This window comes from Salarias fasciatus, chromosome 17, assembly GCF_902148845.1.
Source record: "Salarias fasciatus chromosome 17, fSalaFa1.1, whole genome shotgun sequence".
NCBI classification, from domain to species: domain Eukaryota; kingdom Metazoa; phylum Chordata; class Actinopteri; order Blenniiformes; family Blenniidae; genus Salarias; species Salarias fasciatus.
In genome coordinates, this window is record NC_043761.1 from 1,396,751 (window position 1) to 1,411,730 (window position 14,980).

A 14,980-nucleotide genomic window follows, 5' to 3' on the forward strand; every position below is an offset into this window, starting at 1 on the left:
CATAAATGTTTATTTAAATGAGTTCACATATTTGCAAGTGTTCTTTTCTCAAGCACTGACTTGTAATATGATGTTCCAGTTACTGATCGGTAGAGTACGACTGCTGAAGGTATCCTCTTAACGTAACTGGATGTAAGTAGCAGCTTCAGGGGTAGCCGTTTATACGCTTTGTGCTTCAGCCTACTCCTTTTGAGCAAATGTGATTTATCCATAAGTAATGTACTCTGTAAAATTTGTTGTAAATTGCTCAAATGAATAAAAATGAATGAATGAATGAATGAATGTTATCTGAAAGACAGACATCCAGATTTCAGGAGAACCAGCTCGCTGAATTCGGACTGTAAAACTGACTTCAGAGTTGTCCCCGCGATTACAAAGAGTTTTAAGCATCGTTCACCCTGATCAGACGGGCTTTATGAAAACACACTCTTCCTCTCATCGTTTCCCAGCTTTATTCAAATGTAATGTGGTTGAGAGGATGAAGCAGCAGCGGCGGCCTTCTCCCCGGCGTTTGCGGACGTTGAAAGGTGCTTTCTTTTCTTGGCTTTGAGTCGCACTTTACTGAAATGGGTTAAAATACTGTAGAAAGAACCAAAGGCAGCAGTTATTTCCAAAGGGTTTAGTTTATCATGCGAGGCCCGACAAGGTGCTCAATGAGTCTCCTGCTATTTCTAATTTCAAATGAATCATCAGCAGTGAGTATTTGATCAAATAAAGAAATTACAGGATTACCAAGAGGCCAACAGGAGAACAGATTACTTCTCTATGCAGATGATATTTTAGCTGTTATCCCTGATCATCCACAATCTTCATTTCTGTAGCTCATGGTTATAGAATCAGATTCAAAAGTATCGGCGTATAGGTTACTGTAAATCGGGGAAAAGCTCTCAGTATTTTTCATAGTGGATCAATTTAGATTTAAATGGTTACCTAAAGGAACGAAGAAGTATTTAGGGATCAAACTTCGTCAGGGTTTGGAGGAGATGCCTCAGTTATTTCAGTTCAGTCCTGCAAAAAAGTAAAACCAATTTGGAAAAATGGGAACAGCTGAAACCTTCACTGTTGGGAAACATCGGTGTTATAAAAGTGGCTCATTACTTCTTAATGATGTGACCAGTGCTGCCCATCTTTTTAAAACAGTCTGATCAACAGTTCTTATGAGGAAAAAGAGTTTAGGATTGCCCGATGCAAATTTGTACTGTTTGTCATTTGAAATGGCCAAATTGGTTCAAAACTGGGGGAAAACAAATGAATGAATATAGAAAGGTTCATTTGCTCAGCATACTCTCTTGAATGACAGCCGGAATAGTGAATCTGTGAAGATCAAACTTTCGCAGCAGACAGAGCTAAAAGCAGAGTTTTGACATGAGAAACGGTCATTTTATCACATGTTGGGAGGTGTGTGAAGGAAGTAAAAAAGAAATGTCACACAACATGAACTTTTTGCATATATTCCCAGACTACACAGAATGAAACTTCTGCTGAATGTAAAGGTGAGATGGGATGGAAATAATCTGTCCTGTTTGGACCGAGCCTGGTCTGCTTCAGATTCACTCAGGCGCCTTTTTTCTCTTGGAATTTTTGGAAATATTTTACTTATAAATTCAATTAATAAGAGACTTTAATGACACAAAACAGAAAAGTTTGTTAAAGTCTGCACAGACAGAAGGTATGGCCATCATCAGTGTGTTTTCTGAGGGATGTGTGTGTTTCTGGGATCCTGCAGGTGTGTGTTTTCCTTTTGCGGTGTTTAACGTGCGGGTCCGCAACAATGGAACGGAGGAGGAGGAGGTGGAGAAGGAGGAGGAGGAGGAGGAGGGGGGGGGGGGGGCAGAGGCAGAGGAGGGAGGCGGGGGAGGAGCAGCGCACAGCGGAAGGAGACGGAGCAGCTCCTGCAGGACAATGTGAGACACGGAGCAGGAGAAGCTTCAGAACCGAGCAGCCGCCGCGATGGCAGCGGGGACGCAGTGATCGCACCTCGGAGCTCCGACCTGTGACCGACAGTCGCTGGAAAGCCTCCTCGTGTCGGGCCCGGAGCGGCCGCGGGATGGGAGCCCCGCGCTGAGAGCAGCGGCAGCGGCAGCGGCGCTGGGCCGAGCACCGGGAGAAAGATGGGAGTCGCGCTGCGGAGCCTGTTGTTGTGCACTTTTTGTTTTCTCGTACGAGGTGAGTTTTCCGCCGCTCCCGGCCTCCTCCTCGCTCCGCTCCCCGGCTCCGTGTGCTCGTCCCGGGCCGCCGCGGCCCCGGAGCCGTTTCCCGGTGGAAGCTGGCCGCTCGGCCCGGGGCCCTCCGGGTCCTCCCGAGCGGAGCTAGCGCTAGCCCGGGATCCAAACCACAAACAGCCCCCGCTAGCGCACCGTAGCTGGGGAAAAGCCCCTCCGCTGCCCCGCCGGCCCCGCCGCCCCGCACCGTCCGGCGCCGGAGCCGAGCGTTGGCCCCGGGAGCCCGCCGTTCCGCCCGGTCCGGGGCCGCTAACCCGGGTTTTAGTAACTTTAACCGGCTGGATTCGCGGTAGCAGCGGTTAGCACAACAAATGCTAGCGGCTAGTTAGCCGAGTTTAGCTGGAAGCTAACAGGTTGGAGAAGGAACCAGCTGCTGCGGACCTCTCAGCCTCATCCAGCCGCTGCTTCCCAGCGAGCAGCTCAGCAGAGCGGTCCGCCAGACCGGGATTCACCTCGCTGTCCGCACAGGAGAGAAGAGAGGAGAGGAGCGAGATGGAAACAGGAGGACGAAGTGGAGGGCTGAGATTTAAAGTGACTTTTTCCTTCATAACGCATCAGTTACAGATCAAATCGGTATTTGTTCGATAGCATTTCAATTAAACACACAAAATAACTCAAGGAAGGATGCTGAGTTCGAATCAATAATCTGAGAAAGCAGAGGTTTAATAAACAAGCCTGAAGCAGCAGATCGTGTCCCTCAGGTGTCTGATGGAGGAAGAAAACTGCTTCAGCTCATTTTAATCACAGTCATTTCAGTAATGAATCACTTCAATTAGTTTTGAACAGAAGTTAATTCCAAACTTGTGAACAGAAAAACATTTCAATCAAATTCAAAAAAACTTTTTTTTTTTAACAATGAAAAGTCTATTTTTCAAGATGATTTAGCTGTTTCAATGAATTTTAGATCTTCAAATTAAAGCGACACAAACAGGTGGATAATGTTGCCTAAAGTCCACTCAGACAAATTAAAGATGTTTAATGAAAATGCTCAAGTTTTCTTTCACAAATGTGCAAAACGAATAAACGAAGCTGCGTACATGTGTTTTTGATTAATGTTAAAATGTTCATTATTATTGTGGAAAACAGACTCAGCTGTCACCTGCTGTGCAGCTCAACTCTGCTTTTACAGAGCAAATGAGGAAACAGAGGAGTTTCACACAGAAAAGTCACAAAATATGCAGGAAAAGAAAACTGTTTTTTAAAGGAGCGATTTATGACTTTTTTTATCAGTTGAGACTGAATTTCCTCCACAGAAACCTTGTTCAATAATCCAAATGTTAAACCGCGAAACCAAAAATGAGTAAAGAAAAAACAAAAAAGAAATGATGGCGATTTCTCTGTGTAAACATGAGAATTGAGGTTTTATTTTTTAACTTAACTTAAAAATGTGTTTTCAGTGGAACGAGTTACACACAGTTCATCAACAAAACATGAAGAAACAAGACTCAAGTCTGATTTACAACACTTCAAAAAAAACTCTGAGGATTTTAAATTTGATCAAAAAGTATTTTGTAAAAAGAAAAAACAATTCGTCTTCTAAACAATAAAAACAACAAATTGAAATGAAAAACGGTATTTTTATGGAATAATGTTGATCAATTCAGAGAAATCAGCTGAAGCATAAAGAGTGAAAAGAAAGGCAGCAAGCTTTTTTTCCCCACAGATTTACAACTTAGAGGTTTTCATTTCTGTATTTCTGATGCTTTCATTTAACCATATAATGTTTTTTTGTTATTCCCTACAGTTTTTTGTATTGACTTCTATTTGTTTTTGTACGTTTTGTTTTGTATGGCGTTTTGTACAGATCTTATTACTCAAATAGTTTTTTCCAGTATTGAAGTTGGGCGTTTTGGGATCTTTGGAAGAGTTATTTTTTAAGGCATATTTTAGTTCTGCTCTTGTATTTTTCGTCTTGTCAAAGCTGCGTTTTGCGTTTCTCTTGTTGTGTCTGACCGTGTCTGACCCCCGACCCCCAGGCGACCCCCTCCTGCTGTATGCGAACCGGCGGGACCTGCGGCTGGTGGACGCCGGGCGGGACAAGGCCAACGCCTCGGTGGTGGTGGGCGGGCTGGAGGACGCCGCCGCCGTGGACTTCGTCTTCTCGCGGGGCCTCATCTACTGGAGCGACGTGAGCGAGGAGGCCATCAAACGCACCTCCTTCAACCGGTCGGGCGGCGGCGGCGGCGGCGGCGGCGTGGAGACGGTGGTGCCGGGCCTGGCCTCGCCCGACGGCCTGGCCTGCGACTGGCTCGGCAGCAAGCTGTACTGGACGGACTCGGAGACCAACCGCATCGAGGTGGCGGAGCTGGACGGGACGCTGAGGAAGGTCCTGTTCTGGCAGGAGCTGGATCAGCCCAGAGCCATCGCCCTGGATCCACAGAGGGGGTGAGTCCCGCTGGGGTCGGGGGTCACCGGGGGGGTAGGCTTCAGATTCCTGTTTGTTTACTGGTTTTCACTCTCAAATGAGCATTTTCAAAATAAATGAGAAACGTCTGGTGTGTAACTGAGTCAGAGGTCCTGGTTGGACCGGCTCCCAGGCTCCTCCCGTTTGACCGCCGTCCGTCTGCGTCCCCAGCTTCATGTACTGGACCGACTGGGGCGAGGTCCCCAAGATCGAGCGGGCGGGGATGGACGGCGCCAACCGCTCCATGATCGTGGACAAGGAGATCTACTGGCCCAACGGCCTGACGCTGGACTACGGCCTGCAGAAGCTGTACTGGGCCGACGCCAAGCACAACTTCATCCACCGCGCCAACCTGGACGGCTCCTCCAGGGAGGTGGTGGTGAAGGGGGAGCTGCCCCACCCCTTCGCCCTCACCCTGTACCAGGACACGCTGTTCTGGACCGACTGGAACACACACTCCATACACTCCTGCCGGAAGCAGACGGGCGGCGAGCAGCGCATCGTGCACTCCGACATCTTCTCGCCCATGGACATCCACGTGTTCAGCGCCGAGAGGCAGCTGCTCGGTGAGCCGCTCGGGCCAGACGCAGAACTTCCAGTGTGTGACGCAGAAAAACGTGTTTAATGATGTTAAACAGTGTGTGTGTGTGTGTGTGTGTGTGTGTGTGTCAGCAGTGAGCAGCCCCTGCTCTCTGAACAATGGCGGCTGTTCCCACCTCTGCCTGCTGTCTCCCGGAGCGCCGTTCTTCCAGTGCGCCTGTCCCACCGGAGTCCAGCTGCTGGAGGACGGCAAGACCTGCAGAGACGGTGAGGACGCCGTCCGGTGTCCCCCGGACCCCCTGTCCGTCCTCTCGCCGCTCACCCGGCCGTTTGTCCGTCCCGCTCAGGTGCGACGGAGATGCTGCTGCTGGCGCGGCGCACCGACCTGCGCCGCATCTCGCTGGACACGCCCGACTTCACCGACGTCATCCTGCAGGTGGACGACATCCGCCACGCCATCGCCATCGACTACGACCCGGCGGAGGGCTACATCTACTGGACGGACGACGACGTGCGCGCCATCCGCCGCTCGCGGCTGGACGGCGGCGACGCGGAGTTCGTGGTCACGTCGCAGGTCAGCCACCCGGACGGCATCGCCGTCGACTGGATCGCGCGCAACCTGTACTGGACCGACACCGGCACGGACCGCATCGAGGTGACCCGGCTCAACGGCACCATGCGCAAGATCCTGATCTCCGAGGACCTGGACGAGCCGCGCGCCATCGTGCTGGACCCCGAGGCCGGGTGGGTGGAGTCCGGACGCTCCGGCGTGAGTTTCACCGTCCAGTGTGGGTTCGGTTTGACTAACCCCGCCCCCTGCCCCGCCCCCGTCAGGTACATGTACTGGACGGACTGGGGCGAGGTGCCGAAGATCGAGCGGGCCGACCTGGACGGGACGGAGCGGGTGGTGATGGTCAACACGTCGCTGGGCTGGCCCAACGGCCTGGCGCTGGACTACCAGCAGAGGAAGATCTACTGGGGCGACGCCAAGACCGACAAGATCGAGGTGGGCGGCTCCGCCGGAATCGAACCGTGGCTTCGTCACCGGAGCGCCACGTCCTCGCCCTCCTCGTCTTCATCCTCTTCCTCTCCTCCTTCCCTCCTTTTATCCTCTTCAGCTTCCTCTCTTCCTCCTCCTCTTCCTCCTCTTCCTCTCCTCCCCTCCTCTGCGCCTCTCGCAGGAACGTTAACAAAGATGGCGGTGGGCCATGCAGGGCCACGGTGAATCAGCCAATCACACATTAGTGCAGATTCCTCACATTCCTGTAGCGCACACACACACACACACACACACACACACACACACACACACACACACCCTCAGCTGCAGCTTTATACACACAATCTGAACACACACTCCTCTGATGTTCCTCCACAGGACAGTCGTGTTTTTTAATTTCTTTAGAATATTGTTTTCAGAATGTTACTGTATCCTGCTTCGACCCCTCAGGAAGTGTTCTGATTATTTAACCCCTCCCCTTCCCCCCCCCCAGATGATGAACATGGACGGGTCCGGGCGCCGCGTCGTGGTCGACATCAACCTGCCGCACATCTTCGGCTTCACGCTGCTGGGAGACTTCATCTACTGGACGGACTGGCAGCGCCGCAGCATCGAGCGGGTCCACAAGCGCACGGCGGAGCGGCAGGTCATCATCGACCAGCTGCCCGACCTCATGGGCCTCAAGGCCACGTCGGTGCACCGGGTCCGCGGCACCAACCCGTGCGCCGAGGCCAACGGCGGCTGCAGCCACCTGTGCCTGTTCAAGCCGCGGGGCGTCCAGTGCGGCTGCCCGATCGGCCTGGAGCTCATCGCCGACATGCGGACCTGCATCGTGCCCGAGGCCTTCCTGCTCTTCTCCCGCCACACCGACATCCGCCGCATCTCGCTGGAGACCAACAACAACAACGTGGCCATCCCGCTGAGCGGCGTCAAGGAGGCGTCGGCGCTCGACTTCGACGTCACCGACAACCGCATCTACTGGACCGACATCACGCTGAAGGTGGGCGCCGCGCCGCGCCGCCCCGCTCCAGTCTGGTCCGGTCCGGTCCGGGTCAGGCGGTTCTGGGGCCCGTTGTAACCTGGTTCTGGGTTCTGCAGACCATCTCCCGGGCCTTCATGAACGGCAGCGCCCTGGAGCACGTGGTGGAGTTCGGCCTGGACTACCCGGAGGGGATGGCGGTGGACTGGCTGGGGAAGAACCTGTACTGGGCCGACACCGGCACCAACCGCATCGAGGTGGCCAAGCTGGACGGCCAGCACCGGCAGGTCCTGGTCTGGAAGGACCTGGACAGTCCCCGGGCGCTGGCCCTGGACCCGGCTGAGGGGTGAGTGTCTGGACCGGGACCGGGGGCGGGGGCGGGCGAGGCCGGCGCGTTCTGACCCGCCTCCGCTGCGCAGGTACATGTACTGGACCGAGTGGGGCGGCAAGCCCAAGATCGACCGGGCGGCGATGGACGGGACCGGCCGCATCACGCTGGTGGCCGACGTGGGCCGGGCCAACGGCCTGACCATCGACTACGCAGAGCGGCGCCTCTACTGGACGGACCTGGACACCACGCTCATCGAGTCCTCCAACATGCTCGGTGAGCGGAACCGGACCGGGCCCGGCCGAGCCGGACGCGGTCCAGAGTGAACTGGACTCTGGACCAGGTTTATCCTCACACACAGACCAGTTCTGAACCCGGTCCAGACTCGGTTCACTCGAGTTTCATCAGTTAAACTTAGATTTCACGTCCCACTGTGGAACTGGTTCTTGTTGGTTCAGGTTCTGGTTCTGGTTCTGGTTCTGGAGCTGATCTCTGCCTGTATTTAAACCCAGTCTTTGATTTGAACTGGTTTCTGGTTTCATCCTGGATTCAGAGGGTTTTTCAGTCACTCTCGATTTGAAAAGGTTCTCAGACGAGTTTGAAGTTAGATCAGTTCTGAACCTGGTTTCTTGCTCCAGACCGGTTTGAGGACTTGATGAGTTCCAGAACCAGATTGAAAACTGTGGTGTTTGAATTTTCTTTCTCTTTCTCGTTTATTGTTCAGATCAGATTTCTAGTTTGACGACTTTGTTCAGAGTTTGTGGGTTTCTGGATCTGGACCCGGTTTTAGTCTTCCTGCCTCGTTTTAGAGCTGATCTCAGACCAGGTGACCTGGTTCTTGGTGGGTTTAGAACCACAAACTGCAAGTAGAAACTGAAACTAGGTTTAATCTCAGTTTAGATTCCAGGTCTGGTTTGAGTCTGGATTGAAGATTTCCTTTGGACCGGATTGAAAGTGGAATTTTTTGATTTTATTCTGGATTTCTGAGTTCCAGAACAGTTTTCCGCTGCTACTTGAGGACGTGTTGTCAGTCTGGGTAAAGTCCGGTTCAGATCTGATTGTGGTTTTGTTTCAGACCTGGCTTGTAGTTTTCTGTTGGACTTGTCCTTTCAGAATGTTGCACACCTGGTTTCAGACCAGTTTCAGACTGGGTCAGGTCCCGTAATGAGCGCCGTCGCTGTGGCTCCGCCCCCTGATGATCTTGTTCTTGTGGCGCCCCCCGCAGGTCAGGACCGGGAGGTGATCGCCGACGACCTGCCGCACCCGTTCGGCCTGACCCAGTACCAGGACTACATCTACTGGACGGACTGGAGCCAGCGCAGCATCGAGCGGGCCAACAAGACCAGCGGCCAGAACCGCACCGTGATCCAGGGCCACCTGGACTACGTCATGGACATCCTGGTCTTCCACTCGTCCCGCCAGGGCGGCTGGAACGCCTGCGCCTCCACCAACGGCCACTGCTCGCACCTGTGCCTGGCCGTGCCCGTCAGCAGCTTCGTCTGCGGATGCCCCGCCCACTTCTCCCTCAACTACGACAACAAGACCTGCAGCGGTGAGGCCACGCCCACTCCGTTCGTTTTTTTGCAAATACGGTAAAATACGGGACGCTTTAGAGAAGCAATGGCGGCGGATGGAGCTGTGTGATGGATGGTGAATCCTGCGTTTGCAGCGCCGACGTCCTTCCTGCTGTTCAGCCAGAAGACGGCGATCAACCGGATGGTGATGGACGAGCAGCAGAGCCCCGACATCATCCTGCCCATCCACAGCCTGCGCAACGTCCGCGCCATCGACTACGACCCGCTGGACAAGCAGCTGTACTGGATCGACTCCAAGCAGAGCGTCATCCGCCGGGCGCAGGAGGACGGCAACCAGAGCATGACGGTGGTGTCGGCGCCGGCGGGCGGCGCCCCGGGGGGGCTGCAGCTGTACGACCTGAGCATCGACGTCTACAGCCGCTTCATCTACTGGACCAGCGAGGTCACCAACGTCATCAACGTGACGCGCACCGACGGCGGCCGCGTGGGCGTGGTGCTGCACGGCGAGCACGACAAGCCGCGCGCCATCGTGGTCAACCCCGAGAGAGGGTGAGCGGACAGGAAGTGGCTTCCTTCACAGGAAACCGCCCGAGCCAGCGGCCCTGACCTCCTCCTCCTCCTCCTCCTCCTCCTCCTGCAGCTACATGTACTTCACCAACCTGCTGGAGCGCTCGCCCAAGATCGAGCGGGCGGCGCTGGACGGCACGGAGCGCGAGGTGCTGTTCTTCAGCGGCCTGGGGAAGCCGGTGGCGCTCGCCGTCGACAACCAGGTGGGGAAGCTGTTCTGGGTGGACTCGGACCTGCGGCGCATCGAGAGCAGCGACCTCTCCGGTGAGTGCGGCGCCTCCGCCCGGCGCTCCGGACCGTTCGCCACGGTCGCCACTTCCTGTTTTCTTCTTCTCTTCTTCCAGAGCTGGTTGTTCTGGTGTTCTGTAGCTGAGTTAGTCTCAGGCTGCCGTTTCCTCCAGTTGTGAGTGTGTGCTGCTGACGGTCTGTCTCTGACGTGGGCGTGTCGCTCTCCATCCTCCCCCGCCTCCCCCCCTCAGCTCCTACTCCCGTTTTTGTTGCCTTTCTCTTCCTTGGAAGTTTTTTGCCCTCCAACCGTTTGTCTTCCCTGGTTTGTGTTTGCCGGCGCCGGACCCTGCAGGGGCGAACCGCGTCGTCATCGCCGACTCCAACATCCTGCAGCCGGTGGGCCTCACCGTGTTCGGGAGCCACCTGTACTGGATCGACAAGCAGCAGCAGATGATCGAGCGCATCGACAAGACCACCAGGGAGGGCCGCACCAAGATCCAGGCCCGCATCGCCTACCTGAGCGACATCCACGCCGTGCACGAGCTGGACATGAGGGAGTACGGTGAGTCGCCGTCGGAGTCCGGGAGCTCGCCGCCGCCGCCCGCCGCCCGCCGGACTCACTCTGGCCCCGCCTCCCGCAGGGAAGCATCCGTGCACGTGGGACAACGGCGGCTGCTCGCACATCTGCATCGTGAAGGGCGACGGGACGACGCGCTGCTCCTGCCCCGTCCACCTGGTGCTGCTGCCCGACGAGCTGTCCTGCGGAGGTAAGCGCGCCCGGGGCGCCGCTGCCGCCGCCGCCGCCGGCCCCGCCCAGCCGCTCACCCGCTCGTCTCCTCCCCCAGAGCCGCCCACCTGCTCGCCCGAGCAGTTCTCCTGCGCCTCCGGCGAGGTGGACTGCATCCCGCAGGCGTGGCGCTGCGACGGCTACCCCGAGTGCGACGACAGCAGCGACGAGGAGGACTGCCCCGTCTGCTCCGACGCCGAGTTCCAGTGCGACAGCCGGCAGTGCATCGACCGCAGCCTGCGCTGCAACGGCGACGTCAACTGCCAGGACCGCTCCGACGAGAACAAGTGTGAAGGTGAGGGGCGGCGGCGGCGTTCGGCCCGGCCCGGACCGGACCGGACCGGACCGGGACTCTGAGGGTCTGAGATAACGTGTGTGTGTGTTTCTGTGTGTGTGTTTCTGTGTGTGTGCGCAGTTCGCTGTCCGGCCGATCAGTTCACCTGCTCCAACGGTCAGTGCATCGGCAAGCACAAGAAGTGCGACCACAACATGGACTGCACCGACAACTCGGACGAGATCGGCTGCTGTGAGTCCGCGCCGCGCCGCCGGACGCCGCCGGACGCCACCGGACGCCGCCGGAACCCGCCCGTCAGCCACTGACGCTTCTTCTTCTGTGGTTTCAGACCCGACGGAGGAGCCGCCGCCCGCCCACCAACAACACCATCATCTGGGTGGTGTGCGTGGTCCTGGTGGTGTTCGTGGTGGGCGCCGTGTACTTCGTGTGCCAGCGCGTCCTGTGCCCCCAGATGAAGGACGACGGCGAGACGGTCACCAACGACTTCGTGGTCCACGGCCCGTCCTCGGTGCCGCTGGGATACGTGCCGCATCCCGGCTCGCTGTCCAGCTCGCTGCCCGGTGAGACAGACCTCCCCGACCCCCCCAGCTCCTGGAAACGGCGCCCTTTGACCTCGCCGCTGTCCCTCCGCAGGTATGTCCAGAGGGAAGTCGGTGATCGGCTCGCTCAGCATCATGGGAGGCAGCAGCGGGCCGCCGTACGACCGCGCCCACGTCACCGGGGCGTCGTCCAGCAGCTCGTCCAGCACCAAGGGCACGTACTTCCCCCCGGTGAGCGTCCAGCCACACACACACACACACACACACACACACACACACACACACACACACACACACACTGCTAACTGCGTCTGTCTGCCCTCAGATCCTCAACCCTCCTCCGTCCCCGGCCACCGTGCGCTCCCAGTACACCATGGAGTTCGGATATTCCTCCAACAGTCCGTCGACACACAGATCCTACAGGTACCGACACACTGCTCCCACACACACACACACACACACACACACACACACACACACACACACACACACACTCTACACTCCCACACACACTGACCCTCCTGTCTGTCCCTCGTTCAGCTACCGGCCGTACACCTACCGACACTTTGCCCCGCCCACCACCCCCTGCAGCACGGACGTGTGCGACAGCGACTACACGCCGGGTCGCCGGGCGCCGCTCAAGTCCGGCGCCGCCGCCGCCACCAAGGGCTACACCAGCGACCTCAACTACGACTCGGAGCCTTTCCCGCCGCCGCCGACGCCCCGCAGCCAGTACCTGTCGGCGGAGGAGAACTGCGAGAGCTGCCCGCCGTCGCCTTACACCGAGCGCAGCTACTCGCACCACCTGTACCCGCCGCCGCCGTCGCCCTGCACGGACTCCTCGTGAGCCGGCCGCACAGCTCCGCCCCCTCACTGTAAATAGCAATTGTGCATATATGAGGCGAAAAATGGGAAAGAGACTGAAAGGAGGCCGAAAAAGGGAACGAGGAGCTGCAGGAACATTTGTACAAACAGAGAAAAACATATTTATATATTTTCTATACAGTGTTTACTGATGACGCCATAGAGGTTTGTATTAAGAAATTTGTACATTTTTTAAGAAAAGGTTTTATTAAATCATCACAAATATAAGTTGCCTTAAAGCAGAAGAGAGAAAAAGAGGCTGAAGGACAAAAAAAAATCCCATCATCATCAGCGGGGCGTTCCACTTATCCAATGCCAAATACCAACAGTCACCGGAGGAGGAGCCTGTTACCACGGAGACGGGATCAGGAGGCGTGACTCGCAGCCCGAACCGCGACGCCGACGTTCAGACGGATTTAAACCAAAACACACTCTGTGTCTTTCTGTTCTCATTGAGGAAAAAAAAAAAAAACGCCCGGCTGCACCTTGAAGCCCCGCGAGGCGCCAGCGGCGGCGGCGGCGGCGTCTCCATGGAGAAGACGATCTCGTGCCTGACGCAGCTTCATGTTGGTTTTTTTTTTTTTTTTTATTGTGACTTTGAGGAATCAGTGCCCAGGAGATGCTCCATAGTATTTTTGTACCACATATTGTGTAGATACGTATTTATAAGCTATATAGAATCGACTTGTAAATCTCCATCCGACTCTCCATTCCGTCTTTTTTTATACCGCCTCCTTCTATTTTTCTACAAATGCTGACAATCTCCCATCAGGCCGTCTCCACGTGTGTGAAGGAACCTCCAACCGTTCTGGAGGCAGCTGTCAGGACCACAGGTTGAACCACACAAATGGAGCCTTGTTTGTTTTTATTTTATTTTTTCCTGCTTGTTTGACACGTTGTAAGAAGAAGTGAAAAAAAAAACACCAGCATGACTTTAATGACAATCTTTAAACATGTTTTTTTTAATTGTTTGTTAGTTTCTTAAATTGTTTCAGCGGATGTCAGTGTTGTGTTCAGGAACCACAGGAAATTGTTGGGTTTTTTTTTTTTTATGTGCCATCAAAACATCTTCAGATTCTGTCACTTGTGAACTTTTAACGGTACAGTCGGAGATTTTTAGCCTCAAACTAATGGCTACAGGCTAACCTGCAATTAAGTCCTGCATTACCTCTTTGTGCCACCAGGTGGTGCAGTGAGTCACTCACTGGACGCTCCAGACCTCCAGAGCTGCAAGAGATTGTTTATAAAGAGGCTATAAACAAAATTGAATTAAAGTCAGAAGCTGAACGATTTAAATTATCGCAATTTGAGATTTTTCGATAAACATTCGTGTACGTTTGAAAACCTCTTGTTGTCGCAGTCGTTCCCGGTTTAAAACTGTCTGCATGTGAACAAAGTACGAAGAAAACTGAGTGCATCCACTCAGTCAAGTTTCTGCCACATTTTGTGGTCTGTACGAGTTTTTATCGAATTACACCGGTGCCCCCGGTGGTGATTTCTGCCTCCGTTCAGCCTCACTGGCGCCTCCCTGTGGTACATCTACATCTCTACATGCATCTGTTTTACTGTCTCTTCACTGCACTTTATTTTGTTTCTTTTCTATCGGTACAACATAAAAACTTGGGACAAATCTAAAAACCTCAAACCTCAACCTCTGCAAATCTGAAACAGTGAGTGAAGTCCAGAAGCCTTTTTTTTTTTTTATCGATCAAAGTGTCAGATTTTAAAGATGTTTTGAATTCGATTCAAAAGAAAGATCATTAAAATTTCATTAAAAAATGTTCAATATTTAACAACTTGATCCATTTTAAACCTTTAAAATTGAAAAATGCTTAAATACCTCCTTTTCAGGATTTCAAGATTTTTTTTCCTCCAGATATTTTAACTTTCTTTCATCACTCAAAACCTTTTGACATTTTCGGTGAAATGTGAAAACTCAACCTAAAACTCTTTCTCGTATTTTGCCTCTTTCTGTATGTCTGACTTTGGGTTATTTTAGACAAAAAACAGGAAAAAAAAAGTTTGAGTCTGTTATAGTGAATGAATTTTTCACCAAAACTCCCATCAGATTCTTTTTGTTCTCTAAAACTTTGTTCGTGTTGGTTGAAATGAGGAAGTATTTTACTTTGAAAAGGAAGTTCTCGTGTGTGTTTTCAACACCGCAGGCCAGAAAATGTTTACAGGAAGCATAGTAACAAAGGAAAACCTGAAAAAAGCAATTTCCTGCTGTTTTTGTCGAAAAGCACTTTCGTCTGATTTTTAATTTTTTTTGTGGGCGTTGTCGTGGTAACATCGCCCTCTCATGGTGCTCCGAGGTTCTGCGCTCAGTTGGTTCTGTCTCTGATGTTCATGTTTTTCGTGGGAAACCTGTTGCGTCCGAACAGCTGCCGCCAGAATCTGTCGTAACTCATTAATGCTGATTTATTTTAGTTTTTCTTTTTGTTAAATATAAAGTGAGTGAACTTTGAACTCTGACTCTGTGTCATCATTTCTCCTCTCTCAAAACAGATACCATGATTATTTGAAAATGCAACAGAAATAATTTAGTAATCCCGGGAGAAATTTCATGAAAGGAAGACAATCTGACCAAGATTAAAATTAAAATCCTGAAATTTGACAAACTGAGATGTTGGTATTTTGTTTGTATGAAACTTTATTTTTGTGTTTTGAGAGTAAATGCTCCAATATACCT

The 14,980-nt window shown here is 53.4% G+C and overlaps 1 protein-coding gene across 1 annotated transcript; it reads left to right on the forward strand.

Annotated features, from left to right (window-relative positions):
• Positions 1 to 1,870: 1,870 nt before the first annotated feature.
• On the forward strand, positions 1,871 to 14,757 carry lrp6 (low density lipoprotein receptor-related protein 6). The gene is given in 21 exon segments (XM_030113096.1): positions 1,871 to 2,166; positions 4,199 to 4,607; positions 4,798 to 5,192; positions 5,302 to 5,433; positions 5,514 to 5,910; positions 6,001 to 6,172; positions 6,660 to 7,166; positions 7,265 to 7,491; positions 7,565 to 7,749; positions 8,699 to 9,025; positions 9,143 to 9,557; positions 9,649 to 9,839; positions 10,156 to 10,365; positions 10,445 to 10,570; positions 10,649 to 10,885; positions 11,006 to 11,116; positions 11,214 to 11,230; positions 11,232 to 11,445; positions 11,519 to 11,655; positions 11,750 to 11,847; positions 11,965 to 14,757. Coding segments are annotated over 21 exon segments (4,869 nt in total). The 5' UTR covers positions 1,871 to 2,111; the 3' UTR covers positions 12,272 to 14,757.
• Positions 14,758 to 14,980: the final 223 nt, after the last annotated feature.